The 16,342-nt window shown below is 42.5% G+C and overlaps 1 protein-coding gene across 2 annotated transcripts in view; it reads right to left on the reverse strand.

Moving 5' to 3' along the window:
- The window catches only part of DAPK1 (death associated protein kinase 1), a 1,440,273-nt gene that overhangs the window by 648,914 nt on the left and 775,017 nt on the right, over positions 1-16,342 (reverse strand). For both annotated transcript variants that reach the window (XM_044064186.1, XM_044064185.1), the window contains one exon: positions 2,896-3,093. In XM_044064186.1, the coding sequence (XP_043920121.1) occupies positions 2,896-3,093 (198 nt within the window). The remainder of the gene's footprint in view (positions 1-2,895; positions 3,094-16,342) is intronic.

A 16,342-nucleotide genomic window follows, 5' to 3' on the forward strand; every position in this document is an offset into this window, starting at 1 on the left:
CACAAGTTTTCTCCTTACTATGAATGAGGATTAAGCTACTACAAATACATCTTTTCCCACTCTCAGTTACATGTTATTATTCCTATAGGTTACCTCATGATGCTCACATTATCCTGGTTAGCCCTGTTTGCCACTGATAATTGCTTACTCACTGGCCTTTAAAGCTTGCTTAAGCTAAATGTGATAGCTGATTCAGGCTACTATTTGTGTGGAATCATTTCTACAGGACCTATCATAATATCTGTGCTTAATTTACTGTAATTAACTGCTGATTTATATACTATGACTGTTTATGGGTTGTTTCTTCTATTCATATGATCAATGAACCCCCAGTAGTCTTCATATCAAGGAAATCCTCAGTTGTTTCACTGCCTTCACAGTACTTCAATGCTCTACTTCAATCCAGATTCACTCCAACTCATTACTAACAGCATCTTTCTTCTCAGATTCCTCTATTTAAAAACATGACTGGACTTCAGTGCCTATACCTTTATTTGTTCAAACTTTCAGTGATTCCCAGTGTAAGTGCTATTTCAACACCTTACTAGTTGGCTTGTGATTTTTATTCACTGATACGTTTCCTCATTATTTAAAGTTAATTATGCTATACACACACTTGATTGTATGCATTTGCCTGTTTTGTCTGGTTAGACATCAAAAGCTGAGACTGTTCCGATGTAAATACCTATTATCTGGTAAAGTGCTTGCTTTACTTTACAAACTTCCTTTAGACTTTATATGTCACTTTGGAGATGGAAGGTTGGTATTACCTTGCACTGTACAAAGTAGCAACCTTACAATGCTTTTCCTTTATGGCTTGTTACTGTGTTTGTCACTGAAAATGGTCCATAGACCAATACGTGCTTGGCAAACAATCAAATAAAAACACATACACAGACAGACAGACACATACACACACAAATATGTATTATACTGTATACTGTGTGTGTCAGTGTGCATCATCTATCTGCCTCTCTCGCTCACTTGCGCGCACGCTCTCTACACACACACACACACACACACACATACATTCAAATCACCACAGGCAAAATCCCATACCACTTCCTTGCATGCTATAGGTCCCATCTCTGACTGAGGAAACCCATAGCATGTATTTATTAATGGCTACTTTACCCCACTACTAACTGGGAACCCTATACAACACCAAACATACAGCACAGAGATTCCTGGATTTTGTAAGTACAAACTCCCTGGACCAGATTGTCAATATTCCACCCAGGAGTGCAAACATACTGGATCTGGTCCTCATTAATATGGGACATTGCTGTACACCTCCTAGTGTAATGTCAGACCACAAAATGGTTTCCATTGAAGTAAAAATAAAACCTGGAACCCCACGCTAACCTTGCAATACTCAAACTACTCTAAGGCTAACTTACTACTATTAAGTGATAACCTGGAAAAATTTCAAGTCCTCATAAACCCTGGGAACACTGCTGTCTGCAAATAACTCTAAGGACAAATAAAGTCTCCCAAAGCCAAATCTGAGGAACATTTGGCATCCGAGGCCAAGGACAATCACACAGCATCCTTTACCTACATCAGCAACTTCAGAGGTAATACACAATTAAGTGCAGGGTACACTGTTAATGGCGCCAACTATACTGAATAAAAAGACATAGCAAATACACTGGTCAACAAATGTACCCTTCTCTCCCCCTCAACCTTCCCTCAGAAAAAAAAACATCAAATGTAACTCCCCCTGCTACCACTAAGGAACATGTCCCTTAATGCTTTCTCTAAAGTCAAAAATGCCTTCTAAACAGCATGAAACATGACCTATCAGACCCCCTGGAACTGCTATTTTACTGCAGCCTCCAAACAGTCTTTATGTCTTATGAATAGAGAACAGCAGCAGTCATCCCTCTGCACAAAGGTGAGTCATCTACAGACCCATAAGTCTCACTAATCTCGTATGCAAAGCCATGGAGAGAATTATCATGGAAATGATCCATAATGCAAAGGATATCTCCAGACACTGGACCTAGCCCAATATTGTTTCCTCAAGAACTGTTCATGCCTACTCTACCCAGTGGACTTCTTTAAAAAGGTCACCAAAGAAATGGCTGAGGGCAAAAATCATTTACACTGCCAATCTTGACCTTAGCCAAGGTATTTGACACAGTACCCCACTCAGGTGCTGTTGACAAACTCAAGAGGTTAGGTATTACCCCTTATGTCACCTGGTGGATAGCCCAATTCAACTGTAACTTGGACAACTGGATGGGAAAAAGGAACTTCATCCCTGGTTTGGCACATATGTCACTTAATGGACACAGGCAGTCTGTAAATGGTTCATCTCCCAGGCCCCTGCTTGTAAATGTTACATCTCCCAAGCGCGTGTTTACACTTATTAAAGGTACTAAAATGGCTCTTGTGGTCATTAGCCTAGTAAACACCTATGAATATATATATATATATATATATATATATATATATATATATATATATATATATATATATATATATATACACATACAGAGAGAGTGAGAGAGAAATCAGCTGTGCCATTTCTACAGTAGTACTGTCTACTACCATACTGTACATATTATTTCTCTCAGTGTATTAAAGATTGCACCTTCATTAATCATATCTCTTCTAATTTTATTCATTTTTTCCTCTACAGTACATCTGTTTCTGTACACCTTCTCTTAAATCCAGTCTTTAAATAAAGCATAGGCATAACATGTGTTACCTTTCCAGCCTAACCCCTTCTGTATTACTTTCAAGCAGAAGTACCTTAGCTATGTGAAATGAAACAATTAAAGATTATTTATGAAAATTTCACATACTTTATCAGTAATACACAACTATTACTCCATGCACAACAATCACTGGCAAGTTAACATGTTTTATGACAAAACCACTGATTACCTTATTGGCTGCATCTAAGTTGCAGTTTGCATCACAGAGGGCCATCACAATACCCATGACTCCATCTTTGCAAGCAATATGCAGTGAGGTGTTTCCATGACGATCCTGGAAGTCTACAAAGCATCCTTGACTCAGGAGGTATTTGACTACTTCCATCTGACACCTTCTTACAGCAAGATGCAAGGCAATATGGCCATCCTTAAGAGAAAGTAAAATATTTGTTATACATTGAACCTGCATTTCTCAATAACATTTGCAAATGAAACTAAAGATCAGAAAGAAAATGTCTGTGTGTGTCCATGTGTATGTATGTATATATATATATATATATATATATATATATATATATGTATGTGTGTGTGTGTGTGTGTGTACATATGTGTGTGTGTGTACATATATATAGTTTTATATATATATATATATATATATATATATATATATATATATATATATATATATATATACAGTCAAGACAGAAAAGCACCAGTCTTTAAGCCATTCAGCATTAAGATATCAGCATATTTCTGTTGCAGATTCTTACATTATATTCACATTCAGACTGCCAGATGAACTTCTCTCTAGTCAGTAAAAAGCCTCTATGGCATACAGAAATATAGCTCACCCTTATTTACTCATTTTTTTTTGCCCAGGCAGTCTATTAGGCACAAGTACTTCTTGATAAGGATAAGCCAGAAGGAGTGTCAAATGAAATGATTTGCTCAGCCATAAAGTAAGCGAGTGATCTGACAGAATATAAATACATACCTACAGGATGAAACTCTTTTTAACGCCTCATAAGGATTGCTTTACCAGAGATCCACCTGATAAAGGATCATGTAAATCAGACAAACGATCACTGGTTATGAATCACTTAATAAAAGTGACACATTAAATTTCTTAGGACCAAGTTACCAACCAATCTAGAAAAGCGGTAACTGTGCTTCACAGCTCTTATAGGTTCACAGGTGTGTACTAGGCTAATGGCCCTACAGCCTTTACAAGCCTAGCCCATATAAGTGCCCTGGCATCGTGCTGCCCGATGTTAGTTCCCAGTGCCTCAAGCACAGCCACTGGAGTGATCCCCGGGGTGAACTTTCTATTACCCATCCACTCATCAAGACGTCTCTTGAACAGGGACAGCGAAGTGCTTTCCATGACATGTACGGGAAGTCTATTCCAGAGCATGGGCAGTCTCTAGGTGAGGAACCTGTCCCTCCAGCATGTTCTGCTGATTGTGGTAATGAGGCTGAAGTCTCTGGAGCGTGTGGTGTGGAGGGATTGGGATTTCTATAGATGTAGCATTTCTAACAGAGCTGGGTCAGATATGGCTTTGTAAACCAAACAGAGATCACCTCTAAGCAGGTGATATGAGACACAAAATAACTGGAGTCTTCTGAGTCTATCCATGTAGGACATGTGTTTAATGCCTAGGATCCTCTTCATGAGGTACTTCTGTGGCCCTGCAACTGTAGCAGGTATCTAGTGAGGTACATGCCAAATGGGACATTATGCTCGATGACTGGTCTAATGAGGGAAGAGTAGAGAGAGATGATGACCTCTTTCTTCCTGGATGCAAAATACTTGGTAATGAGATGTGCCACACATAAGGAGTTTGTGACCATAGTGGCAATGTGGTGGTCGAAGGAGAGGTTGCTGTCAACCTGCGTCCCCAGATCTCTTATAACGCCTTCAGCGTTCAGCGGGCTCCCATCGATGTGGTAATTAGTGGGAGCTGAGTTTTTACCAAAGGGGATGACGATGCACTTTTTGGCGTTAAGCTTAAGGCAATGGTTTCAACACCAGTCATTGGTCTCACTGAGGTCTTTCTGTAGGATGTCTACATCACTTGGGGAGTTAATAATGGCTACCAACTTGAAGTCATCTGTGAACTTGGTCAGCCAGAGTCCCTTTGTGTTGACCTGGATTTCTGAGAAGTAGATACTGAACAGGAGAGGACACAGGGCCACTCCCTCGAGGACTCCACTCATGACTGGTCAACAGTCTGACTTGGAGTTCGCTACTTTCACACTGTGTGTTCTATCTGTAAGCCAATTTGCAACCCACCTAGTGATAAAGGGGTTGATACCTAGTTTGGTAAGTTTATCAATAATTCCCAAGTGAGGAATGGTATCACAGGCCTTGGCCAGATCGAGGTAGACTGTATGCACCACGTTGCCCTCCATCCATAGCCCTGGTGACTGGCTCAAAGATGTCAACCAGGTTGAGCAGGCATGATCTCCCCTTCACAAAGTCAAACTGCATGGGGTCCAGAATTTAGAGATTTCCTATGTATTTGTTAATCAGGTCCATGATAATGTGCTCCATAGCTTTACATACCAGACTTGTCAGGCTAATGGGGCGATAATTCCCAGGGTCTGTAGTTGCTCCCCCATTATGGAGAGGGATGACTGTAGCAGTGCACCATTCGGTAGGGACAAAACCTGAGGTGAGGCTGTGACTGAACAGGGCACACAGATGTGGTGCCAGTTCGCTTTGTAGTTCATGTAGAACACAGCCAGGGATATTATCGGGTCCCATGGAAGTTGTATTCTTGGCCTTGGACAATTCAGATTAAACCTGTGCTGCAGTAATGTTTGGTGCCTGGCATTCTTCCGGTATTGTGATTGGTTCTTTATGGGGAGGGGGTAAAGTTGGCACTCAATCTGTTGGCCAGTAAGTTGGCAATATCTGCTGGCTCACAATAGGAGGTACCATTGTGCAGTAACTCAGAGCAAATCTGGGTATTGCCGTGGAGGTTCTTGATATAACTATAAAAGGCTTTGTGATTGTTTTTAGTGTCTGCCGCAATTCTGCCTTCATAGCTGGCTTTAGAGGATTTGATGAGAGATCTCAACTTTTTGTTGAGGCTAATAAGGGAGTTTTTCCAGTCCTGGGATTTCACCTTTTTCTGCAACAGTTTCTTCCTTCTGTTGTAGAGTTTATTAATGGCAGGGCAAACCAGATTGGCTTCCTTTCTTTGGAGAAGAGCGTCTTGGTTCTGTTTGGGTATGGCTAGTTCCATGCATTTATGTACATGTTTGTACAGAGCATTGATGTATGATTCGGCAGTCATGCAGCTATTTCCATTGGCATGTGTGCCATGAAGTTAGCCACCTCTGTTTTTAGGAGTCCAAAGTCAACTTTGGAGAAGCTTTTCAAGGTGGTTACCTTTGCAACGGGTGTGGGTGAGATGTGGACTTCCATGGTGATTAATTTATGGTCAGATCTGACCAGGGAGGGATTGACTATTGGTGTAGAGCAATGGTTGCCCATGTTAGTAATAACCAGGTCAAGGATGTTGCTTCCTGTAGTGGGGGTCAGAATGAGCCGGTCCAGGGCATTAGAACTGATGAATTCCAAGAAGCGTTGGACCAGTCTATTGATGCTTGAGTAGTTTTCCCAATTGATGGAGGGGTAGTTGAAGTCTCCTAGTATGTGAGTGTTGTGTTGGACCTTGACAGATTCCAGGGTGCTTAGGAATGTGGAGTGAGAGTCTAGGGACATGGTTGGGGAGCTATAGCAGGTTATGATCTGGATCGCCGTCTTACCCAATGTTAGTTGTACTTGAAGTATCTTAGATGCGTTATGCTGGGATACTAGTCTGGAGGTGTGCATATCCTTTATGAATATGGAGACACCACCGCCTTTGGAGCTTCAGTCCATGTTTCGGTGCCCAAAGTTGTGGAATGTGTTAAAGCTGGGTAGCACATGGGTGCTTTCTGCCACCCTAAACCAGGTCTCCGTTACAGCACAAATGTTGATGTTTTCCATTTTGAGGAGTGCTTCAAGCAAGTGCATCTTGAGATTTAGACTTCTAGCATTGAGCAGCATGACCCTCAGATTGCATTTATTTATAGCTGTTACGGTGGTAATTTGATCTTTGGAATACTGCCTAAAAAGGCACTATAGGGGTGGCAAGAGCCTTAGCCAGTACCCGGAAACCCAGGGGTGACAGATGTAGGCCATCTCTGGCAAAGCATCGAGGTCTGTCAATCATGTCTTCCCTAGCAGACAGATACTGGATCCCCTTAGAATGAAACATGAAACTTAGCCAATTATTGAAGTCAATCATTTTTTGTTTGTACTGCAGTATCATTCTGGGTGACGGTAGGATACTGCTCAGGGTTAGTGTCATACCTGCCTGGGTCACATAATCCGACAGCTCCACCATGTATCTTTTCATGTAGTCCAGGGAGGTGAGTCTCAGGTCATTTACACCTATATGGACAATGACAGAGTCATACTTGTACTTGTTGTGGAGTGACCTGAGTGTGTGTGATATGTGTCGGATTCTGCCACCTGATAGACAGCTGACTGTTACCTTCTCCTTATTCAACCTAGTGAGTGGCACATCTGTGTGCCTCACTATTGAGTCACCTAAAATTAGTGTATCAGGCAAGATGTTTGGCCTTAGGGACTTAGGTTGAGGGGCACACTGTGGAGGTGAACTATGTGTCCTGTGGTTTGTGCTGTGTTGTGGTAGTCAAGTGTGTTTCTGTCTTGGAGGTATCTGCTGTTTTGGTAAATTTCTATTGAGAGCCTCCTCGAAGGTGGGTGTGTAGTTTGTGTTTTTATGTGAGAGCTATGATAGTGGGTGTTCTGGACGGCTATGTATTCCATGTGGTGTGATGCAGATGTTGACCTTCTCCTCTTGACCCGCTAGTCCGGTCTTGGCTGGAGAGTGCATAGCTTCCAATTTGGTGAGAGGAGAGGGCTGTCTGTGTACATGAGGCAGTTGCTACACTACCATAGAATGCCCAAGTGCACCAGGTTAATAGGAAAAAGCACAGGAAACTGCTCTTTAATCATGCCAGGAGGGGTGGTCTTAACTAAGTATTGGAGCTATTTCTGTGAAGAACAACTAGTGCTGATGGCACTTAGGTGTGCTACAATAATTGCTACAAAAACCTGTTGAAGATACCAAGCAGTCCTGGATACAACAAATCTGTATCTGGACTAGACTATTCACAGCAGGGGTGTCCAACCTTTTGGCTTGCCGGGGCTGCATTGAGTGAACAGAAATTGTCTTGGGGCCACATATAAAATATATCATATAGTTAACTCTTTCGCTGCCACATGAGGCCAAAGTCGACCTCCTGACTGTAATGTAGGTGCATTTGAACAATTAATAAATGTAATGAATGCCTAATATTTGCCTTAAAATTCTAATTCTCATTCTGATTTTAATTCTCTAATCTAACAGTTAACTCTAACATCTTAGTTAATATATAGATTTTTTTAACAAATAAACAGATATTCACCACAGCACTTACATTTCTCACTGGGAAAACCACTCCAGCAGTCCATCTACATACAGTGTCAACATTAGCAGTCCTACAATACTATAATCCACAAAAATAAGCCAACAAATTTGCAATAAAGTAAAGAATTCACATTACTGACTTAATAAAACAATTCTGAATAAGCTACAAGAGGGTCTCACCCAAACAAATGACTGGTGCCAGAAACATGGCCTCAAGCTAAATGCCAAAAAATGCACAATCATCCCCTTTGAGGAGAGTGATGTCCCCACAAATTATCACATTAATAACAATATTGTAAGCACGCAATCAGTCGTGAGATGCTTGGGCACCCAGGTTGATAGAGACCTGACTTTTGACCACCACGTTTTCTCCGTTGTACAGAAAGCTTTTTACATGACCCACCTCATTAGTAAGGGCATCTCATCCAGGGACAAGGGGGTCATAACATCCCTGTATTCTTCCTTTACAAGAACAATTATTGATCGCAACACCCCTTTTGGCACGTGCCTCAGCAAAACACCGTGCCAAAAGAAGACTACAACCATTTCTGACAAAAAAGGTCAAAGCACTGAGTTAATTTAGTTATCCAAACAGACTAAAAAGCTTCTTGCTTTCCTCTGTCTTTCACTGGCTACTATAAATTTCATCACTGGCTTGCTTTCCAGGCTAAGAAAGATCCTGCCTTAAGAGATTTTCTCCACCTCAGAAATACTGGTTATATTTAAAAGACACGCTACAAAGACCACAGCCTTCACTGCAACATAAACAAGCCACTTTGTATGGACAGGTTCTTGACACAAAAACTTTCAGCTTCTGTAAAAATCTCCACTCATTATCAAACAATGTAGTTCAACAACACTACAACTGGATGGATAGCCATGAATGCACTCCTTAAGTAAGTAGCATAGCCTTCATCAAACCGGAAGGAAAATCCACATACTAAACTTTCCCAGCTGGATGGCTAAGATCTAATATTGGTTACTCAAGTCAACTTGTCTAAGAAGAGGGGCCTATTTAACTAAGAATTCCATTTGCAAAAATATATTCAGTATATATATTAAATCTCTCTCTCTCTTACACACACACACACACACACACACACACACACACACACACACACACACACACACACACACAGAAAAGGAGCCCCTACTTGTAAAATAGGCAACCTCAGTAATCACATAACACAGTCTCACTGATTGAAATTGTCTGGAAGTCAAAATATCTGAAAAAAAAATTATAACAGAAATGGATTCCTCCATGCAATTTCCCACCACCAAAAGGACCATCAATAAATCAACAAATAACTGCTCAGCAAAAATTAAATCAATAAGAAATCTATAAACTCTCTAAGATCATACTACATACTGGAGTAAACATATAGCTTCCCTCCAAACTAAAGCCATTTGACATTCAGACATTTTAATTTGTGCAGCAGTTATTCACAGACTGACCGTTTACTAAGCTGTAATGCTGACCATCGCTTTTGAAAAAACATATCCCCACACTTTGTCAATAGCTCAAAGTGAAGAAAGGATTACTTTTTTTTGCTTATTATGTATTTATTTAATTTTGGAAAACATCTTTAAAACTGTTAAATTGATCACACACCCAGAAACAAAGAAAAGTTATTGTGATAAGTAAGCCACAGAAGACTGCTGCAAGAAATCAGTCACAGCACACCATGCTTACGTCCGAACCAATGAAGCATACCTGTCAATTCCAAAAGAATTAAAGTAGTGTAATAAGAAAGTTATTTGCAAGGTTACGTGGCAGTTTATATTGGAAATAAAAAGACGCTCTGTTTCCCATAATTATGCTGAAAAGTCTTCCAAGGTAAATACAACCTTCTGATTTAGCATGGAACCATACCTCTCAACCTTAGAGCAAGAATTCTGGACAAAGCGACAAATACAATTGGGACACAGGCCCAAAAATAGTTATGCATCACAGACACCATTGAAACAAGTGCAGCTGCAAACATTATACATTACGCATAATGTTTCTATCCCATTATTGTCAGTTAAACATTACATGGCTCATTCAATCCTGCCTTCTTTTGCAACAAAGAAAACCATACTTTGAAATGACAAATCCATTAAAAATAATAAAACACATTGGCTCCACATCCTGCAACTTCCTACCTGCAAACAACCACAGAGCTTTCACTGAAACTAGGTCTGCTTATTTCCAAAGAATGACACCTCTCTCTAATTAAGTCTAATGGTATACAATCTACCAGGATCTGGGCTACCTGAAATAAATTAAATTATGGTCTGTCAATTGCAAGTGCACTTTGTTTAATTAAACTACATTTCAAAGCCCACTTGCTGTATTTTTTCAGTAACATCCCAATATCCATTTCCAGGTCACTTTACAAGACATTGGCAGTGGTAGACATAGCATCTTCCAGATCTCTACAGGACCACACTCATACTGCTAACATTGTCCATTAAATGTAAATATCCATCCACTGTAAATGGCAAGAAGCTATGTCTTAAAAAATCTATTTTTGGCATTCCTAGTAACCAAGTATCAGGTTTTGAAACAAAGAAACATATTCTCCACAGTTTGTAAGTCTCTAACTTTAATAATCATCTACTACTGCAGTACTCCCAACACAAACACACACATACACACTAAAACCCCAACATTTAAAAAATGACATTGTGCCCACTTGATTTGCCAGTATTGATGATCCACCAAAGATATGCTTACTGTTGTCCAATCTACCACTGCTTAGAACCCACCAATGACAAGACAGTACTGGGTGATTTTTTTGTTTGTCAAAAAAACAATAAACTTTATATGCTACAGTCCCACATTACTCAATCCATTACTGACCCATTAACCCTAGGCTGCTGTCTCCTTCTTAATCCCTGGGACTGCATTACCTTGGATGACTACTTTTATTTCCTAAGCAAAAGACACAAATTGGAAGAGGAGGCAAAAATCCACACATTCTTCGAAAATCCATACAGTTGAGAGGTATGATTTCATATTCAATACAACACTCTCCCTATCAGAAAAGCTGCAATTTAATGAAAGTGTACTTTTAATGTAGGATGCATTTGTGAGCTAACTTTTTTTGTATGTTAACCCCTTTGTGCACGTGTCTCTCTCTGTCTCTCTGTCATGCACACATAAACACACACACACACTTCTACTTTCACGCACACAAACATTCTGCTTTCATGCATGCACTCACTCACACCATACTTACCTATTAACAAGGTTAAGTGCTGTGTCTTTAAAAGGCAATGGCAGCAAATCCATAGACGAGTCCCTCTTCAGCAAGAACACACACATTGATTCTTTGGCACAAAATAATGGCGCAAACACAAAGACCCTTCTTTGGCACAAAAAAATAAAAACTAGAAGGATGCTTTGGTGCATGCGCACACCGATGTTAGAGTTACAGGTCACGGCCGCGAAAAACACAACAAAAAAGTGTTTTGGGGTATGCGTACATGAATGTTGGAGTTAGAGGTAGAGGGCCGCATGGCAGAGCTCTGAGGGCCGCAGGTTGGACACATCTAATTTACAGGAAAGGTGGGAAACAAGCTTAGAACTTTTTTTTGTTTTTTTTTTTTGTTTTTGTTTTTTTTTTTACAGAAAAGTAGCTAAAGCAGCAGTAAAAACATTTCAAATGCAGTGCAAGTTAGCACTTGAGTGTGTAGCAATATTAAAGCAAATACAGTTTAAATAAATGCAATTAAATAAAAAAATGACTAAAAGCAAGCACAGAAAGCAGTAAATTAGGAAAAATCAAAATGGAGGCACTTAAGAGTATCAGAAAAAAATAGCAGCAAATATACAAATAATTTAGTCAAGCATAACACAGTGCAGAACTCTGAACAGTTAAAAAGTACCAAAAAATATACTTATCAGCTCTATATTTCCAGATTGTTTGAGAAGCACACTCAGTCAGAACACAAGGAGATTCTAGCTATGGCAGATTCTAGCAAAGTGTTTTTGTTTTTCAAGTGGAAATAGAGAAGGGAGGAATATAAAATAATTCAAGGTTAAGAAACTAAGTGGGTTGGGCCTTCTCAAATGTTCTCTCTGTATTAGGTAGAATGAGCTGATGACACCAGACTGGGAGGAGTGTCTCAGATCAAATTTACAGTAGGGGAGGGCAACTGCAAAGCCACCAAGTATAAAAACAAGACATCAACAGGGAGGAAGGGTGGGAAACTATATTACAGCTACTAGCTACACTACTGTATACAGAAAACACTACAGAAATGTTCATCATAGCAGAAAAACAGCAGTGAGCCACTAAATGAAAGTTTTAAACAGATAAAGGAGCAAGGAGACTCTATCAAGCTCTTCCAGCTCAGCTCTTACCAAGTTATCTAAAGTACAGAATAAAATTAAATAAAATTAAAATAAATTTTTATTAAAAAATTGTGGTTAGGGCCAAACTAAGCTAAAAATGTGCCTCACAGTCTCACAACAAAAATACATTCATCTAGTTTTGGAACTATATGGTAACTATCTTAATGTTGTTTCTAATTAAATCATGATGCTGGTATCTGTATAACTACATATCTGAAGTAGTTTAATTCATTTGATCTTCAACCTGTGTGATACGGATCCATATCGGATCTGAGCCGGCAACTTTGTTAGCATTAGCTCCAAGCTCCAAGCTCCTCCACTTACCCATAATACACCTCCACTGCCTTCCATCCCCAGATCTCGATTGCCGTGATTTGATTCAAAATCATGTCTTCTGAGCTCCAACTAGCAATGGATTTAAAACTTCTTGTGAGTAGTTACATTTTTCTAAACTTTGCAGTTAGTGTTAGTATAGGTCCCCTTTCTCCTCCCTTTGCTTGGTGCATCAAGTGTTAGTGCTTTTAGATAGTTAGAGTACTTTGTTCTGGCTGTAGGTAGTTGCTTCCCCTCCCCTCATCAGTGTTTTCTGTAGACAAGTGTGGTGAGTGGGTGTGTGTGCGTTTGCTACTTAGAAAGATATTGCCTGTCTTTTTTTCCTAAGGCTATCTTTCTGTTATTTAGAGTGGCTGAAAAGCTTGTTTTCAAGTGCTGCACAGCGTGTGGCCATAAGCTATCCCCAGCGGATGGCCACACACTGTTCGTTTTGTGCTTGAGTGTGGCCCACCTGAGTGTGGATTGTAATATTTGTGCAGGCTTCAACCCCGGCGCCCTAAAGGATAGGAAGGCCAAGTTGGCCCTCAAAGGTCTTTTTCCTCCTTCCGACTCTCTTTCCTCGTCTTCAGTCACAGCGGCTGCTGTGACCGCCTCTCCCTCCTCTCTCCCTCTGGCTTCTCCTCCCTCCCAGGTTGGGACTCAATCTCCAGCAAAGCTTGTGGTAGTGGAGCAGAAGAGAGGTAGAGGAAGGGAGAGAGTCTCGAAGATGAGGGAAAAGAGGAAGAGGTCCCCGGACCTCGCTTCTCAGAGCAAGACAGCACGGATCTGTGACTCCCCTAGGCTCCGGTCCCGGAGCCGGAGGAGACATGTCCAGCCTCTCGGGCCTCGTTGCCCCAACCCATCAGGTTGGAGTCCATGGCCTTGTCACGGTCCACCCGCTCCTTGTCCGATATGGATCTGGATAAGATGATGAGGCGCTTTATCTGTACACAGATCCAGATGGGGGTCTTGCCAGCCCCCCCCCCTCCCTCGGGAGCTCACTTCCTTTCTTTCAATCCATTTCTCCTTATCTGATCCGATGTTTGGGTTCAGAGTACTCAGATCCAAGGTTGGCCTTGGTCTGGGGGTCAGCACCAATGGTGCCTGCTTCCTCGATGCCGACAGCTGCCTGGAACGCTTCGGATTGACTAGCTTGGATCTGAGCCACTCTCAGAGCTGGAGCTTGGGTGTCGGAACAGAGGGAGGGTAACATTTTTTATCAGCTCCGACCTTGTCGGGCCCGGTTCCCTCCCTCGGAGCTCCGTCCACCTCAGGCCCAGCACCGATTCTCGCATTGGACCCGGGGAGACAGACCTCCTTATTGGTTACTCATGAGATTCGCTCTCTGGCATTTGATGTGGTAGAAAGGGTTCTCTTCCTCAGATCGAGACCACTGACCACCCCCTCGGACTCCTCCCAGACCCCATCGGCTCTGTCTATGGTCCCCATCATCTTACCAGAGGGATAGCCCATGCTCGAAGAGCACAGGGCAGTTCTCCCCAAGGAACAAATTACTTGCGAGTTCCCTCCAGAGAGCCCCACCGGAGATGTGCCTCACAAGCATACGTGCAAGAGGAGGCAGCTGGACTCTCCCAAGTCCCTCACCGAGGACACGGACTTAGATGATGGAGCATGGAAGGAACTGGACACCATGGAACCTATCCCGAAGCGACCTGATAAAATCCTAAGCCCCCCCCATAGATAGGCCATCTTGGAATAAGAGCTCCCCCGTGGACGCCATGGTGGTAGCAGTGGCCACTAAGAAAGAACTTGCCCAGGAGAGTTCCTCAGTCCACCCTCCTGAGCAAGAGTCGTGGATGATAGACCACCTAGGGAAGCGGTTGCATGCTTCAGCTACCTTCTCGATTAGGGCGCTGAATTACTTGGCCCATGTCACCAGACTCCAAAGCAACCTAGTAAAGGAGCTGGAAGAGTCTCTCCCCAAGTCCATGTCGCAGGAGGACAAGGCTTCATTCTCCGTGAGGATGGCCACCTTAAAAGCAGTATCTAACACGTCCAAGCGACTCCTCTCCCATGCTACGGAAGGAGCGGCTAGGGAGGCTGGGGCTGGCGTGTCCATGAGGCGTAATGCCTGGCTCAGGTTATGTCAGTTTTCCAAACCCTTCAAGGCGTCATTTGCCAATGCCCCTTATGACGGCTCTACACTCTTCGGTAAGACCATCAAGGAGACAATAGTCCACAGTGAGAAGGACAGGAAGACACTGTTTGCCATCGGGATCTGCTTCTCTAACCCTCAAAGGTCCTTTTCCCGGTACCACAGAGGGCAAAAGAAGATGTGGTTCTGGAAGTCACAGTATTCCCGGGACACTCAGGGCTCTTCTTCCCCTAGAGGCAGAGGGGGACAGAATGGATGCCGGCCCAGAGGCAGAGGGAGTCCATGGAACTTCGGGTCTCAAGAACCTTTCTCGGACAGATACAGGCAGCAACCCTGAGGGGTTACCCGACTGCTCTACTCTGGAGGCAGTCGGAGAACGATTGTCCTTGCACCCAGTGGCATAGGAGTCCATAACAATGGACCGCTGGGTGTTTCAAATCATATCCAGAGGATACTCTATCCCCTTCATGGGTTCCCCCATATCTCCCAGACACCTTCCGGACGTACCATCCACACAAAGGGAGGCAGCAGCACAAAACATTTCCAAGCTGCTAGGAAAACGAGCCATGAAATCCATCCCCCCAGATCAGTCCAGATGGGGCTTCTACTCCAGGTTCTTTTTGTTGCCAAAGAAAACAGGGGACTTAATGCCCATTTTGGACATCTCTACCCTGAACCTGTCAGTTGCCAAAGAGAAGTTCCGGATAGTCACATTACAGTCCATCATGCCGTACCTGCAAGAAAGTGACTGGATGCACTCGTTAGACCACTAAGATGCTTACTATCACATAAAAATGCACAGAAGCTCCAGGGGGTTCCTCTGCTTCTGGCTAGGAGTCAATCATTACCAATTTTGAGCCCTACCCTTTTGTCTCACCACAGCCCCCAGCATGTTTACCAAAGTGATGGCAATTTGTAGTGGCTCACCTGAGGCTTCAGGGGATTCAGGTCTATCCGTACCGGGACGATTGGCTCCTCACTGCTCCCACCAGGCTTCTACTTTCCCAAACCAGGGATTATTTCCTGACACTTGCCCTGCATTTGGGGATCACAATCAACACATCCAAATGTCTCCTAGACCCTGTACAGGTGATAGACTACATTGGTGCCAGGACAGATACTCTTCAATGCAAAATATTCCTGACCTCGGAGAGAGTTCAAAACCTGAGGATTCATGTCTCCCTGATCTACCATTGTCATCTTCCAATGGCAGAATCAGTGTTGAGGGCTCTGGGATCGATGGCGGCGACCATAACTCTTCTCCCGTGTGCTCAGTTACACATGAGGATTCTACAGTGGACTCTAGCTGTTCAATGTTCCCTGTTGGAACTGCCACTGACATATCCAATTCAACTCAGTCGAGTATGTCAGTCGTCCCTCTTAATGTGGATGAGCTCTCCGGACATTTTGGAGG

Source organism: Protopterus annectens, chromosome 2.part2 (genome assembly GCF_019279795.1).
Source record: "Protopterus annectens isolate FY-2018-M chromosome 2.part2, PAN1.0, whole genome shotgun sequence".
In the NCBI taxonomy this organism is placed as follows: domain Eukaryota; kingdom Metazoa; phylum Chordata; order Ceratodontiformes; family Protopteridae; genus Protopterus; species Protopterus annectens.